The sequence below is a fragment of the Saccoglossus kowalevskii genome, chromosome 9 (genome assembly GCF_978046115.1).
Source record: "Saccoglossus kowalevskii chromosome 9, keSacKowa6.1, whole genome shotgun sequence".
Taxonomy (NCBI): domain Eukaryota; kingdom Metazoa; phylum Hemichordata; class Enteropneusta; family Harrimaniidae; genus Saccoglossus; species Saccoglossus kowalevskii.
Window position 1 is genome coordinate 28,456,988 of NC_140649.1, and position 17,870 is coordinate 28,474,857.

Consider the following 17,870-nt stretch of genomic DNA (forward strand, 5'->3'; position numbering starts at 1 on the left):
GCTCGACCCTGGGAAGGACTTGCCGTTGATGGCAAACACCTGTGATATTATGGTGAAACATTTCATTTTGGATTTGATAGTTGACCTTGATAAGAAAAGTTTTGATGGCATCATTTTGCTGTTCACTGAGCCAAGTAAGAAGAGGAAAGATGAACTAGATGATGTTGCCATGGCAACTGCAGACAATATTGGTGAAAAAATGCAGAGAAATACTTGTGATAATGTTGGCACTAGTGAAAGTATATCTCAGAAGCCTTTTTATTTTGTTTTAGATGCTTGTGATTTAACAATCACAGCCACAGAGGAAATTGTTCTCCATCATCAAACAAAACAATGTTGTGATGGACACAGTGCGACAAAAGATTCTGCAGTATCTAGTGAACAAACTTTTGATCAGAATAGATCACATTTGCTGGAAGATATCCTTAGATACGATGGTTACAATTATAAAGCCAGAAATGAAAGACTTTGGGAGTGCAAGGATCTTCCTGGAAAACCGCTGAATTTTTCAGTAGAACCATGGTGTGTTAGATTGTGGAAGAATGGAATATATAATGTGAGGGATTTTCCACCTGTTGTAAGAATATTCTATCAGACACACTCTAAAGGTACATCGGTCACATGGGCTCATGACCAAGATGATAAGTATGTGCAACATAAAGTTTATCTAGTGTTTTATTCACATATATTAGAAAGTAGTAACTTAGATCAGGGAATTTTAAAGCGAGAGGGCCATCACCTGCACACACGCAGGAATTGAATCCCAACGACAATAACAACGCACACTAAAAACGCTCATTGGTAGACACTTGCTTGTAAACAATGACACGCTATGGCCATCTGACACATGCGCAGGTGACGACCCCCTCGCTTTAAATAATACAACAGTTAGTTCATTATTATTTGCTACTGATTTAATAATCCAATTACTGACTAAAATTATGATTATGACAAAAATTATGATTTTTAAAAAAGGGTCTATGAAAGAATTTTATTACCAAACTCAACCATTTAACATGGTTCTCTTATTATCATGGTGTGGTTTTTATAAGCAAATGGTAAATCAGTGACACCTTGTCAAGCAAATAAACTTGCCAGGGCTATGAATGTTTGGCCTACAAAAACCATTTCCCAATGAAACATGACTGTAAGACATATCTACATCTATTCAAGGTTTGTGTAAAACCCATATTACTATATGGATCACCAATATGGAGTAAAACACCAGTTAAACAATTAAATATTAAATTCCTTAAAAAATGATTAGGGGGAAAATATATTTTATCAAATCTAGCATGCAGATCGGAACTCTACACAAATTATTGGATATTAAAGAAACTCTTGTAAAACATATTGGTTTCAGCTAAAAAAACTTCCAGAAAACTCTCTTAACAGACATTTTATGAACAACATGATAAACAACAACAAGATAAGATAAAATTATACACATGTTTCAATAAATTCGTTGAATGAAACATGATGCGTTTTAGAATAAGTAAACATACATTAGAAATTGGCCCAACCCATAATATCTCTAGAAATGAGGAAATGAGAAATGATTTTGGGCCAGACGGCAGTTCTGAACCTTGAATGTTACATTAAAAAATGTGGTGTTCCACTACAGAACCATTTGGTGTTTGTCTCATTTCTAGAAGTATTTTGGAGTGCTGACACAGAAGCCATATTCATGTTTGAGACTACATAACAAGGCTATGTGTACATCGTTCTATCAAATTTGTATGCACTATCATTGCATCAACCAAGCCCGGTTGAACACAAGCACCTGCAGACCTTAACCAAGGTTCTTCCAATTAGTGGCATACATTCTAAGCATTAAGGGGAGTGGTGTATAGTGAGTGGAACACTGCATACATTCTAAGTATTGGAGAGGAAGGGCAAAAATGGCTAATTCTGCTGCTACGACCTTGTCACCCTGAAAATTAGAACGGTTGTAATTTTGCTTCCAAATGGCACAGGAGTATTACCAGAGCCTCACTGCTTGCATTTTCATAAAGTTGTTTATGTAAAGAAATGTGAATCCTATTATAATTATCTCAAAATACTATCTCTATGGATACTGGTAAGCGATTTTCTCTTTAATTCATGAGTGATTTCAGTGTTTACTAATCATAACCTTATACTTCTCGCTTTGTTTTGAAGTCTGTGTGTGTTTACCCAGGGAGCCTGGATTAACAATCGAGCATTATTCCCATGTCAAGAACCACCAGTTGCCATGTCAACCTGGCAAGCTAATATCAGTACTCCTACAGAATACATAGTGTTGATGAGTGGTGATGAGGAAGCGGTTACTAAGATACTTGATGATGGTTAGAATGAAACAAAATATATAATTGATATGCACATATGACATAACAGACTGCAACTAAATTCTCATAGACCATTTTTGTTCACAATTCCAAAATGTTAATTAAACTAAAATGATTATTAGTTACCTGTGTTGCTATAACTTATCAATAATCTTATAAAATGTGCAATTATTTGTTTGAATTCTCAACTGATGTTGAAAATGCATTATCTGGTCCCACATTGGTCATTGCTGTCCGACATCCTATCTACATAGTAGATTGTCACCTATTAATGTTGTTGAACATAGTCTGTGAAGTTCCATTAAGGTCTTATGTTATGGACATAAATTGCAAACTTGTATTCTTAAAATAAATTAAAATAAATCTCATTCTGGTGCATGTGTTTAACATCAGACGTTACTTTTTGTTTTTTGCAAAAATGTGGTAAAATTGACTGAAAACAATTATTATGGCAAATTTAATCTTTTTTAACCTGATGGAATTCCTTCATATTGGTTTAGTACCAACAATCTGTACTGGACTATTATTAAGGAAATCAATATTGTCCCAGTATAATACTGGCAAAACATTCTGTGATTAATTACTAACACTGGTCTGGTCTAGTATCAGGAGTTCTCTATTACAGGCAATTATAGGTCACCAATGTATTATAGAGGCATTTAAATGTGATGTTATTGGCAAGGATGAGACAATGTGTGGCTTATTTCATTTTTTTTTAAATATATGCCTTTATTAATATTTCACTATAATAATGTTTTTCTGACAATGAAACCATTTCTTCTCTATCCCTAACAAGGTTACACTTCCTATCGTTACCATGTCAACGTTGTCTCTCCATCATCCACACTGACAATCGCCATTGGAAAATGGACTGGAGTGAGTGTTGTAACCGAGCAACAATCTTCCTCTGTTAGCGGAGATCTTAACAGGTTTATGTTACATTTTTTTCCCATTAATAAGCATTTGTACTTTTTTTTATGAAGTCAGTGTTTCTATACTTGCTTTCATGGTGGCAGTTGTTATTGGCAACTGGCACTGCAGAACTAATGTGGATAAGAGTTGACAAAGCAGCATGTGAGGCTATATTCTAGTAGTAGATGAGTCATCACATGTAAGCAATGAACAGATTACAAATGCCTAATTAGTCCCCGTTTGGATGCAGTCCGAGGACTTATGTTTTGACCTCCATGTGTCCGTGTGTGTGTGTGTGCGTGCGTCTGTGCGTGCGTCCGGACCTGTATCTTAGAAATGCCTGGACCAATCACAATCAAACTCACACATACATCATACATGATATTATACATATGCACGTCAATTTGTTTCACGATCTGATTCAAGATGGCCGAATGGCGGCCATTTTTGTGCTAAAAATCATCAAAATCAAGCATTTCTCAGCTGTTTACAGATGGATTTTGTTCAAACTTGGTATATACATTAGACATTATAGAACCTTGATGCACATCATTTTGTTTTACAATCTGATTCAAGATGGCCGAATGGCGGCCATTTTTGTGCTAAAAAATCCTAAAAATTAAGCATTTCTCGGCTGTTTACAGATGGATTTTGTTCAAACTTGGTATATACATTAGACATTATGGGACCTTGATGCAAATAGTTTTGTTTTTTCAGATAAGATTCAAAATGGCCGACTGGTGGCCATTTTGTTTTAATTAATGTGCTTCTAGAGCCATATCTCTTAAATGCTTTGACTGATTATATTCAAATTTTATATATTCGTTATACATCATGTTATATATATACATGTATTCAAAATGGCTGATTTTGAATGCTGTTCCAGAGCAATATCTCTCAATATGGACATGTATTTGTTTGACGATCAGATACAAATGTCAATCATTTTAATGTTAAAAAATCATATTCCTGACATGGTTATATTCCAGCTTTATTACTATAAACAAAACTATATATCTTAAATTTGATAACTAACGGGCACTGTGCCATGCATGGCTTGTTAAATAATAACTTCTTGTGGAATCTCTTTTTTAGCCAATCACAGGCTCCTCAGGATTGCGAACACAGTGACAAGTGGCCGTGCAGAGTGAACCGATATGACCAGCCTATCATACCTTGTCGTATCTTTGCTCCCAAGTCATTGATACAGAAGACGGTTAACGAGTTTGGTCCATGGTTGCCAAAATATTTACAAGCATCTTTTGACCTCTTAGGTCCACACCCGTTCTGTAGACTTGATTTATTGTTGGTACCAAGATGCTTTGCAAGTATGGGGCTAGCAAGGTACGTCAAACATGGTTCGGTTGAATGGCTTGAACAGGTTAAAAGTAGTAAGATAGAATCAAATATTATCAGGGTGAATGGTTTAAATTATCAGAAGAAAATATGGTAATAATGATTAATACAGCGTGCTGTAATCTTGCAGTATTTTACGGGGTATTTTCATCCTACCATATTAGGAAATGTGAATTCCAAAAATGGAATGATTACGAACGTAAGCTTCCTCTAAAAATAAAAACAAACCTGGCTACCACCATGGTTTGACCGGACTCTACACAAAGAAGTTTGCTGATTCTGTTTTAAACTTTTTGGATTTTGGCATTCCCATGATGTATCCTTGGAAGGCAAAGATGTACATGTATAATAATAAGGTTATTATGAGGATACCTCATAGTATGCACTCAGACAATAAGGCTTTTGCATCGTCCTCTGATGTGTGTCGGTCGATACTTCTGCTATACTGTCTTTGTGAATACTTTGAGGTATCCTCGTAATAACCTCCTATTATGTAATTAAGTTAAATGTATGACTATAGCAATGTATATATTTTCTAAAAGCTGGGATGTAAGAAAATATGACTACACATTTAGTGTATTTGTTTGCTGATGAGTTAGGTGACAAAACAACTGAAAAACTATTCATTAATTTTATTCACAATCAGAATTATTGCTTAGTTCTTAGTCATATAAATGCTGAAAATGTTTCATTTGTTAAAATAATGGCAAAACAACATTTTTCAGAGTTTTTTCACTGTAAAAGGGTTAATTATTCACTGGGTTTTAATTTTGCTTGTTTTGCTGACTGGAAAATGCGCTAAACCCAGTGAATATGTAAAATTGAGCATAGAACACATTATCTAAATGATAAAACCGTGAATTTAAGCCCACTGAATATGTCTGAAATGGTAAATCAGCGAAATTTAAACCCAGTGAAAATTAATGGTCTCTATTTACACTTTCAGTAACTAATAATATTACCGATATTCTCTTGAGTAAATACTTGAAACTTGAAATTCTCACAGTCCAATTCTTCTTCATATAAAGACAGCCATGGTTAATTAAACTAAAAAATGTTCTTTTCCAAAATTTATTCAGTTATTATCTGTTTCTACCTTGAACTGCTTTGTCAAAAAATGTTTTTATTCATTGAAATTTAATTTTAATGTATGTGCCATTAATTGAGACTCCTCTTTCTACTGTTTCAGTCCAAGTATAATATTTTTATCAGAATCTTTATTATCTGGTGATCAGAGCATGAGTATACGATTAGCTCATGAGATTAGTCATTCATGGTTTGGTTTAATTATCGGTGCCAGAGACTGGACTGAAGAATGGCTCAGTGAAGGTTTTGCTACATATATGGAAGAATCCATACATGCCAAGGCTAAAAAGGTAATTTATGTCAAGAATTTGGTGATTGGCTGAATTTTTAAAAAAATACGAAATGTGTTTGGTCATTAGTGAATGGAAGAGAGATTTGTCTAATTAAGAAGATTTTCATTTCTGCTAGGAATTGTTAGAAATGGAGGATACTCCTTAGGTTATTGGGTGTTGTTTTATGAACATACCCTTTAGGTTACTGGCAGTTTTGTCGACATACCCCTTAGGTTACTAAGGTCCACTGTGACCTACCTGTCTTCTGTGACTCACCTGTCTTGTATGTCCCACCTGTCCACTGTGTCCCACCTGTCCATTGTAATCCACCTGTCCTGTGTCCGGCCTGTTCAGTGTCTTACCTGTCCACTGTGACCCAGCTGTCCAGCTGTCCACCCTGATTCATCTGTCAGCAATGTCCCACCTATCCACTGTGTCCCACCTATCCACTGTGAACCACCTTTCCACCCTGATTCATCTGTCAGCAATGACCCACCTGTCCACTGTGACCCACCTGTCCACTGTTTCCCACCTGTCGAATGTGACCCACCTGTCCATCTTGACTCATCTGTCAGAAATGACTTACCTGTCCACTGTGTCCCACCTATCCACTGTGAACCACCTATCCACCCTGATTCATCTGTCGGCAATGACCCACCTGTCCACTGTGACCCACCTGTCCACTGTGTCCCACCTGTCCACTGTGACCCACCTGTCCCACCTTGATTCTTCTGTCAGCATTGACCCACCTATCCACTGTGTCCCACCAATCCACTGTGAACCACCTGTCCACCCTGATTCATCTGTCGACAATGACCCACCTGTCCACTGTGTCCCACCTGTCCACTGTGTCCCACCTGTCCACTGTGTTCCACCTGTCCACTGTGGCCCACCTATCCACTGTGAACCACCTGTCCACCTTGATTCATCTGTCAGCAATGACCCACCTGTCCACTGTGTCCCACCTATCCACTGTGTCCCACCTGTCCACCCTGATTCATCTGTCGACAATGACCCACCTGTCCACTGTGTCCCACCTGTCCACTGTGTCCCACCTGTCCACTGTGAACCACCTGTCCACCCTGATTCATCTGTCAGCAATGACCACATGTCCATTTATCCCACCTGTCCACTGTGACCTACTTGTCCACCCTGATTCATCTGTCAGCAATGACGCACCTGTCCACTGTGACCCACCTTTCCACCCTGATTTATCTGTCGACAATGACCCACCTGTCCACTGTGACCCACCTGTCCACTGTGTCCCACCTGTCCACTGTGTCCCACCTGTCCACTGTGTCCCACCTGTCCACTGTGGCCCACCTATCCACTGTGACCCATCTGTCCACCCTGATTTATCTGTCAGCGATGACCCACCTGTCCATTGTGTCCCACCTGTCCACCCTGATTCATCTGTCAGCAATGACCCACCTGTCCATTGTGTCCCACCTATCCACTGTGACCCACCTGTCCACCCTGATTTATCTGTCAGCGATGACCCACCTGTCCATTGTGTCCCACCTGTCCACCCTGATTCATCTGTCAGCAATGACCCACCTGTCCATTGTGTCCCACCTATCCACTGTGACCCACCTGTCCACCCTGATTCGTCTGTCAGCAATGACCCACCTGTCCATTGTGTCCCACCTATCCACTGTGACCCACCTGTCCACCCTGATTTATGTCAGCGATGACCCACCTGTCCATTGTGTCCCACCTGTCCACTGTGTCCCACCTGTCTACCCTGATTCATCTGTCAGCAATGACCCACCTGTCCATTGTGTCTCACATTTCCACTTCGTCCCACCTGTCCACTGTGTCCCACCTGTTCACTGTGACCCACCTGTCCACCCTGATTCATCTGTCAGCAATGACCCACCTGTCCATTGTGTCCCACCTATCCACTGTGACCCACCTGTCCACCCTGATTTATGTCAGCAATGACCCACCTGTCCATTGTGTCCCACCTGTCCACTGTGTCCCACCTGTCTACCCTGATTCATCTGTCAGCAATGACCCACCTGTCCATTGTGTCTCACATTTCCACTTCGTCCCACCTGTCCACTGTGTCCTACCTGTTCACTGTGTCCCACCTGTCCACCCCGATTCATCTGTCAGCAATGACCCACCTGTCCATTGTGTCCCACATGTCCACTGTGTCCCACCTGTCCACTGTGACCCACCTGTCCACTGTGTCCCACCTGTCCACTGTGTCCCACCTGTCCACCCCAATTCATCTGTCAGCAATGACCCACCTGTCCATTGTGTCTCACATGTCCACTGTGTCCCACCTGTCCACCCTGATTCATCTGTCAGCAATGACCCACCTGTCCATTGTGTCCCACATGTCCACTGTGTCCCACCTGTCCACTGTGACCCACCTGTCCACTGTGTCCCACCTGTCCACTGTGTCCCACCTGTCCACTGTGTCCCACCTGTCCACCCCAATTCATCTGTCAGCAATGACCCACCTGTCCATTGTGTCCCACATGTCCACTGTGTCCCACCTGTCCACCCTGATTCATCTGTCAGCAATGACCCACCTGTCCATTGTGTCCCACCTATCCACTGTGACCCACCTGTCCACCCTGATTCATCTGTCGACAATGACCCACCTGTCCACTCTGACCCACCTGTCCACCTTGATTCATCTGTCAGCAATGACTCACCTATCCACTGTGTCCCACCTGTCCACTGTGACCAATTTGTCCACCCTGATTCATCTGTCAGCAATGACCCACCTGTCCATTGTGTCTCACATTTCCACTTCGTCCCACCTGTCCACTGTGTCCCACCTGTTCACTGTGTCCCACCTGTCCACCCCGATTCATCTGTCAGCAATGACCCACCTGTCCATTGTGTCCCACATGTCCACTGTGTCCCACCTGTCCACTATGACCCACCTGTCCACTGTGTCCCACCTGTCCACTGTGTCCCACCTGTCCACTGTGTCCCACCTGTCCACCCCGATTCATCTGTCAGCAATGACCCACCTGTCCATTGTGTCCCACATGTCCACTGTGTCCCACCTGTCCACCCTGATTCATCTGTCAGCAATGACCCACCTGTCCATTGTGTCCCACCTATCCACTGTGACCCACCTGTCCACCCTGATTCATCTGTCGACAATGACCCACCTGTCCACTCTGACCCACCTGTCCACCTTGATTCATCTGTCAGCAATGACCCACCTATCCACTGTGTCCCACCTGTCCACTGTGACCAATTTGTCCACCCTGATTCATCTGTCAGCAATGACACACCTGTCCACTGTGAACCACCTGTTCATCCTGATTCATCTGTCAGCAATGACCAACCTATCCACTGTGTCCCACCTGTCCACTGTGACCTATTTGTCCACCCTGATTCATCTGTCAGCATAGACCCACCTGTCCACTGTGAACCACCTGTCCATCCTGATTCATTTGTCAGCAATGACCCACCTATCCACTGTGTCCCACCTGTCCACCCTGATTCATCTGTCAGCAATGACCCACCTGTCCATTGTGTCCCACATGTCCACTGCGTCCCACCTGTCCACTGTGTCCCCCCTGTCCACCCTGATTCATCTGTCAGCAATGACCCACCTGTCCATTGTGTCCCACCTATCCACTGTGACCCACCTCTCCACTGTGACCCACCTATCCACTGTTTCCCACCTGTCCACCCTGATTCATCTGTCAGCAATGACTCACCTGTCCACCGTGTCCCACCTGTCCACTGTGTTCCACCTGTCCACCCTGATTCATCTGTCAGCAATGACCCACCTGTTTACCTGATATCAGAAAGTCCCTGATTGGCTAAGCTCAAAGGTAACTGAAAAACAGATTTATGACCCTGCAAATTGTCATTAAATTGTGATTTAATGTCACTGTGAATCCATTCCTAATAAATGTTCCCTGAATAAATTTCATAAATAGCTAATTTAATTAGAATTAATTGTAAATTATATAGTGGAGTCCTAAACAACAAAAAGCATACTGCGATTTGAGGTCAATACTTCGATACCGATCTCTGGTTGCTGAATTGGAAAACACGGAAGAAGAACTACAGACATTGAGGCCAAGTGGAGAAGCTACTGTCGGTAGTGAGAGTCAGGACGGACAGATACATTACGTGAAAAATGGACTGAATGAAGACAAGTGGTTCATACAGGTTCATTATATTAAAGTGAGTGATATCTGAAAGAGCAAATGAAAGATGAAGGGGTACAAAATAACTGATTGTTTTCTTGTGTAGCTGTAATGGGAGTGGTAATTTGATTGGGGATATTTATATAAAGTTTAAACTAAAGAAGCTATCATTAGTGTGTTCACATCTTTCTTTGTGTCCTTTTACACTGGCATAAATTACTGTGGTATAAAAAACAGGTGTAAGCATGTTACATCATTAAAGAAGGGCTAAAAGACCACATAACGCTGTGCCATAAAACATGTGAACATAAAATGAGGCTTAAATGCCATCACTCAGTGATCAGTTACTGTAAAATACTTTATTTTCACCTGAAATTTATTTTTGCTAATTTCGCTGAAGCAATGATTCAGTGAAAATTAAATCCAGCGAATATACCTTTTTTCTTATATTTTACATTCAATTTGTCAAAAATCAGTGAAAATGAATTCCATACAAAACTTTAATTGCAGCTAAAATCAAGTATTTTACAGTACAATTGGTTTGTACTTGAGGCTCTAAACTTCATTTAACTTTCATGATCAACTTTGTTTTAGTTTAATTTATTTCAAGTATATACTCACAATTTATGTTGAATTTTAGAATTTTGTTTTATTTACCTATATATAATATAAATTGTTAAACTTAAGGTTAGCCCTAGATGTGTATGACACTTAATGATTGTCAAACATCGTAAATTTATTTTGTGGAAGACATAATTAAATAAAAAATACAGAAATATATGATCAACCAAAACATTGCAAGTCAGCAACATTGTGGCCATTTTCGTAAAAAGTTGTTACAATAGCAAAATTAAAAATGATGAATAAAATAACTGTACAAACATCAAAAATGAAACTAAATATATCAATCAACTTCCTTTAATCTGCTTACCTTTTCCTGTTGTAGGGTTATTTCTTACTTCGTTACCTAGCAAACCTTGTTGGTCAGAGTCATTTTGATGGATTAATTAAGAAGTATGTACTACGTTACCACTGTCAGCAAGTCTTATCTCAGCAGTTATTTTCACTGTTTTTTGAAGCATTCCCACATCTTTGGTAAGTATGTTGTATTTTTACTCCTAGATCGAACGAAGTCTCATTAAAAAAAGTAATTTTGTTCTTCCTAATTGGATGTGATTCTGGATCTATTTCTCTGACATGCATTGCATGATTTCACTCAAACTTAGTACAAAGACAATGCATGTCCATTTTTGTTATTTATCAAACCGTGGCTCGTTTTTAGTACAAAATATTGATAAACAAAATAATTTGACTTCTTGCTGGTAGAGTAAGATTTTGAAGCATTTAGAACACATTGTAAACTATATATGTACTGTGGTAAACAATTTGTGGTGTACCTGTGACCATTTTGGTATAAAAGTGAATGTGTAGTTAAGGTGACTACATGTATGTGTTAAGTGTATAGGTCATTGCACTGTGACATAATTTTCGCCAACCAGTATGTGTATGGTTGATAACAAATATCTCTCACTAATCCACTCTAGAACATTATCTTTGGTGACAATCTTGCCCGTAAGCTGGTTTATTAACAGGGACACATATATATATATATAAATTTGAAAATTTGACAGCAACATCAGTGGCCTAATTTTATCTTAGGGTGCAAAGACTGGTTCTTGCCAACTAGTGTGTAGAACAAGTGTGACAGCCTATATTAAAACTTCTTACTCTTCTGTAATTTATTTCATAAACAATTTTGATTGTTGCTTTCACAGTGACCAAGGAATCACCAAGGAAACTATTTACAGTGATTGGCTTGATAATCCTGGCATGCCAAAGGATTTGAATCCTGATGAATTTACCCACAGTAATTGGTTGGTAGATGAAGTCAATATAGAGGTATTAACGTTAATAATGTCACTTCAGTGCTACAGGCTTGTCCACAGCTAAATTTGATGGTCTCAAGCCTTCAAACTGCAGGCTTGTCCACAGCTAAATTTGATGGTCTCAAGCCTTTGAACTGCAGGCTTATCTACAGCTAAATTTGGTTGTCCCAAGCCTTCAAACTGCAGGCTGGTCCACAGCTAAATTTGATGGTCTCAAGCCTTTGAACTGCAGGCTGGTCCACAGCTAAATTTGATGGTCTCAAGTCTTCGAACTGCAGAGTATACTGAAAAGTATGCTTAAAGACAGTACAGCGATATCATACTTTGCGATATCCTCGTAATAACCTTATTATTATACATCTTTTCCTCCCAATGGGAATGCCAAAATACAAAAAGTTTAGAACAGAAACCTTAGGGGCAGCCATGTTTGTTTTTTATTATTAGAGGACGCTTACGTGCGTAATTGTTCCATATTTGGAATTTGCGTTTCCTAATATGGTAAGATGTAAACACCCAGTACAATACTGCAAGTTACGATACGCTGTAACTTATGGCGTTCGGTGACAGATGTATAATAATAAGATTTTAATGGAAATAAGTCATACCACTTATTTGTGTTATTGATTCCATTCTTTCAAAACATTGGCAACACTGTAACACTCTTATCAAAAGAGCACAAAAGGTGAAATCTCATCAAAATTACATAATTGAGAGCTTATATCTGCTATTGTTTCCTTACTTTTAATCTTATGTTTTGGAAATATGGGCAATACATTATAGTGTACATTTCATTTCAGACTGAATTATTTTATTCTTTCCACATTGAAGTATTTTTAAATTATTATTTTTAAATTATTATTAAATAATTTTTTTAAATTATTATTAAATAATTTTTTTGAAAAATTATTTTATTGAGATATTTTCTCTATAAATTGTATATAATTGTAGCTACTCCCCCCCATTTTATCTTTACCTTGCCCATCAAAGATGTTATGTTTGTAGAAAGAGTCTGTTGTTGGCATTGTTCTTAATTATTGTGTTTGTGTACAAGGTACTATTCTATTCTAAACTGTATCATTCTTAGCTGGTCCTTGTCCAAGTATGGTGTACAAGTACAAATGTTGAAAGAAATAAACGAGATATTTAGATAAATGATGACTTTATTATGTGAAAAGTAAAAGCACCCTCTAGTGACATCTGCTTTCTATGCATATATATATCTATGAAATAGTTATAGTTGGTACTCCAGTGGAGCTAACTGTTGCCTCATCTCAACATCTTCTAACACATTGCAGTGTTTTCTTTCAGTGTATATCAGAAAGATCACTTAATTAACAGTATTCAGTGTTCTACTGAGCCTTTAGTCAACTCATAGTCAGAGTTATACCAGTATATGACATACAAGTATTATCCACTTTTCAGTCAATTAAATTTAGGGTATTCTTCTAACCTTGTTGATTATGTTTCTCAAAATTGACTGTTTTTTTACTGATTAAAGAAATTAATAATCATTAGGAGAACTATCTAAATACAGATGCATGAAATCTCAATATGTGCCATGAATTATACCCCCTTGCAAAAAGATACTCTGCTGTCAATATTATACCCAGCTCACAAAGAGATACATGTGTACTAATTTATGCCCACAATATGTGTGGTGAATATATAACAATTATATTTATCTGTTTTTTGTCTATCTCTCTTTGTAGTGCAAAACATGGGTAGAAATAGAAAGAAAAAACAGATGCAAGAAAAGTCCTAGGAAGAAAATGAAAAGTTTTGAAGATCAACATGAGAAGGTACATGTATGCCCCTGATTACCCATAATTCCATGGGAATCATACATACAGTTGATATACATTTGTTAAACACCAGTACACTGCTGACTATGGCTGTGCTAAGTTTTGTGTGAGTTTTAATGATTTTTTATCAACAGTAATCCAGACATCCCCAAGGTTTAGTTAACATGCTTTATGAGGTCATTTGTGAACGATGCTGTTTTTATTCAAGGTGTGTGTGAACAATATTTAGTTCACATGCTTATAGTGAGGTTATTTTAAACTATATGCTGTTATCTTTCCAGCTGTGTGTGGACATGACTTAGTTCGCATGCTTATAGTGAGGTTATTTTAAACTATGATGTTATCTTTCCAGCTGTGTGTGGACAAGACTTAGTTCACATGCTTATAGTGAAGTTATTTTAAACTATGATATTATCTTTCCAGCTGTGTGTGGACAAGACTTAGTTCACATGCTTATAGTGAGGTTATTTTAAACTATATGCTGTTATCTTTCCAGCTGTGTGTGGACATGACTTAGTTCACATGCTTATAGTGAGGTTATTTTAAACTATGATGTTATCTTTCCAGCTGTGTGTGGACAAGACTTAGTTCACATGCTTATAGTGAAGTTATTTTAAACTATGATGTTATCTTTCCAGCTGTGTGTGAACAAGACTTAGTTCACATGCTTATAGTGAGGTTATTTTAAACTATATGCTGTTATCTTTCCAGCTGTGTGTGGACATGGCTTAGTTCACATGCTTATAGTGAGGTTATTTTAAACTATATGCTGTTATCTTTCCAGCTGTGTGTGGACAATATTTAGTTCACATGCTTATAGTGAGGTTATTTTAAACTATATGCTGTTATCTTTCCAGCTGTGTGTGAACAAGACTTAGTTCACATGCTTATAGTGAGGTTATTTTAAACTATATGCTGTTATCTTTCCAGCTGTGTGTGGACATGGCTTAGTTCACATGCTTATAGTGAGGTTATTTTAAACTATATGCTGTTATCTTTCCAGCTGTGTGTGGACATGACTTAGTTCACATGCTTATAGTGAGGTTATTTTAAACTATGCTGTTATCTTTCCAGCTTAGTGAGGTCATTTGTGAACTATATATGCTACGTTCACGTTATGGGGTCTCAAAGCTTTTTTGTTTGCAGAGGGATTACATCAGTTGCATTCACGTTAGTCAGGACCCACTTAGAACCCATTCAGCTCATGTCAAAATCACATCCTCATTTGTCGATCCGTTATTAATAATAATAATTGTTATATTGAAATTATATCAATTTGCTGTTATGGTATTTATTATGAGTCATTGTGCACATGACGGCAAATAAGATTCGAAAAACAATTATTTTTTACATCGATGTAACATTGTGAGGAAAAAAGGTTGCAGCAGCACATAAATATGCGAAGCTGAGGACGGTTTGCATTAATTTCATTCATTACTACAGCATATGACCATATATAGCTGCACTTCCCTTCATCGTCATGTCATTCTGGTATGAATCAGTTTATGTTCTCTTGAATTCACAACCAAGGGTGTGATTTTGGTTCATGCCAAGTGTTCAGGCAGCCAATTTTGGCACGTGTAGAATTTCAGTCCCAAGCATCTATTAGGACCAAGATCAATTTTTTTTCGAGGTGTGCCGACTCGGCCCCAATCGTTCAGAAACACGTTTCGGCACATGCCAAATTGCTCCTGAGTCTCGGCACTTGCCCAGATCTCTAACGTGAATGCCGCTGCTGCTATCTTGTGTACAAGATTACTCATTTATCAGTGGAATCATTTGTAAATTATGTTATTATTTTCCCAGCTGTGTGCAGACCAGATTCAGTTACTTCTTGAGATGATACTGGAATGGGAAGCCATGTCAGTACAAACACTACAACAGCTTGATAGTGTTTATGGTGTTAGTCATGGAAATGCTGAAATTAGACATAGGTGGTGTGAGCTACTAGTCAAACATAGATACAGAGCTAGGTATAGTGATGTGAAACAATTCCTTCTACAAGATCAGGTAAACTTATATATAATACTGTGAAATACTTCATTCTAGCTGGGTGTTCTGTATGGAATTAATTTTCACTAGTTTTTGAAAGTAAAATATAGGAAAACAGGTATATTCCCAGAATTGTATTTTCACTGAATCATTTCTTCAGTGAAAATAACAAAATTAATTCCAAGCGAAAATGGAATATTTTACAGTAGTTTCATATTACCTTTTCACTACTGAGCTTGTTATTGCACACATATATTCAATGCATTATGTGAGAGAACTTTTCTACCTATGTTCCTGAGTTATGTGCATAAATAATTTCTCTATAGAAGGTTTTTTCTTCTTCATTAAGCCATGCCTATTACACCAAATGAATATAAAAGTAGAAATTACACCTAATGTTATAATGACAGTAGTAATTTTGAATTGGCCAACGACTTCAATCACTTCTGATTGTAAGCTGACACATCTAACGGGGGATGGGCCCATCACTGCATAGGAGCTTTAAATCTATGGAAATAAACTGTGGTTGATTTGCCTTCACATACCGACTATATTAACTTGGTGTTATTTTTGAATTGGGGTCATGATTGAGTAATGCCCAGGAGTTTTAATCGATATTAATTGGATGCAAGGTAAGTGTGACTTGACTATGCAAAATATGTAACAGTATCACCTTAGTGAATCTCATCAAATTTGTTGTTTCATTACTAGTATTTCGAAGTTCACATCGTCACTAGAAGGGCAGCTTTTGCCGACAGTTTTGGTTTGTTGATTATCACTTATCTGAAATATTTCTTGAGCTTAAATCTTATTGCTCAAAATTATTACCCAGCGAAACACGCACAAATCATTCATCAAACCTTTGTTTTCGTACTCCAGTTAGTGGAATAAGAAATAAGCCAATTGTTATCAAAATCTCAACTCGTTAGAGACATGTTACTCAAACAATTTGGAATTGTTTACTACCTAACAAATAAATAAACTTAGTTTCTAGGAGTTAATAAGTAGTTTTAAGGTGTGTGTTATTTTAATGGCTTTCAGTCTTTAAAAACTCTGTCATGCATAAAGTTATATACTAGCCTATGCCTGTACGTAAACTTAATCTATGTAGGACAAAGTCGTTGTTTGCATTATGCTATTCCTGCTATATAACCAATGTAACAATGCTTTTGCAAGCCATAATGTTGCATCCTTCACCAATGTTTTGCGTGTTTGTATTTCTCATTTTAGGCAATGGGTGTGTACCTGTATGGTGAACTAATCTTGTCAGAAAAACCAACTGAACGAAGACTTGCAGAGGCGTGTTTTAAAACAGTATCTAGGGAGATGGACAGAGGATGCTATAACACTGTATTTGAAATGTTGTATGGTGCAAAACACAGAAGTTAACAATGTCTGAGTGCAGTTATTTTCACTGGAAAAGAAAATCATTCTGTTCGTTAGATAATAAATAGACTTACCTAGTGGTTGAAGACATTACCCAGAATTCAGTGTGTTGTGCACTGGATTGCTAGAAAAAAATGATTTGACCATGACCTCGGTATCATGTAACTGAATATGCAGACAAATTTGAACCGGGAACTAACACAAAGGGCATGTTCTACTCGAATCTTCATAGTAATTTTCTGTATTTCTCGAGCATTTGTAATGCTTTTTCATCAGTGCAACCAGCATTCTCTGTAAGTTACATGTGTAATAAATCCAACAAGTGGCTTGTTTACAATCTGGTTTGTGTTTGCTAATCACAATTTGACCTGTAGGTATTGGTAGGAATTGTTGGGGAACCTGCAGACATTGAATCGGGAACTAACACAAAGGGCATGTTCTACTCGAATCTTCATAGTAATTTTCTGTATTTCTCGAGCATTTGTAATGCTTTTTCATCAATGCAACCAGCATTCTCTGTAAGTTACATGTGTAATAAATCCAACAAGTGGCTTGTTTACAATCTGGTTTGTGTTTGCTAATCACAATTTGACCTGTAGGTATTGGTAGGAATTGTTGGGGAACCTGCAGACATTGGCTTTGATGTTGTAGGTGAGGTTTTGGCCCTGCGCCGAGAGACATCCAACAAACCAAGTACATTTGAATCATAAGTAGGTTA

At 38.2% G+C, this 17,870-nt stretch overlaps 1 protein-coding gene across 1 annotated transcript; it reads left to right on the forward strand.

The window, feature by feature from the left end:
- Positions 1-131: 131 nt before the first annotated feature.
- On the forward strand, positions 132-17,714 carry LOC100367141 (aminopeptidase O-like). The gene is made up of 11 exons (XM_002739658.3): positions 132-645; positions 2,161-2,327; positions 3,124-3,256; positions 4,335-4,583; positions 5,785-5,971; positions 9,908-10,123; positions 11,033-11,181; positions 11,862-11,985; positions 13,682-13,771; positions 15,581-15,784; positions 16,997-17,714. Exons 1-11 carry the CDS (start codon positions 170-172, stop codon positions 17,153-17,155), a joined length of 2,154 nt encoding a protein of 717 aa, XP_002739704.3. The 5' UTR covers positions 132-169; the 3' UTR covers positions 17,156-17,714.
- Positions 17,715-17,870: the final 156 nt, after the last annotated feature.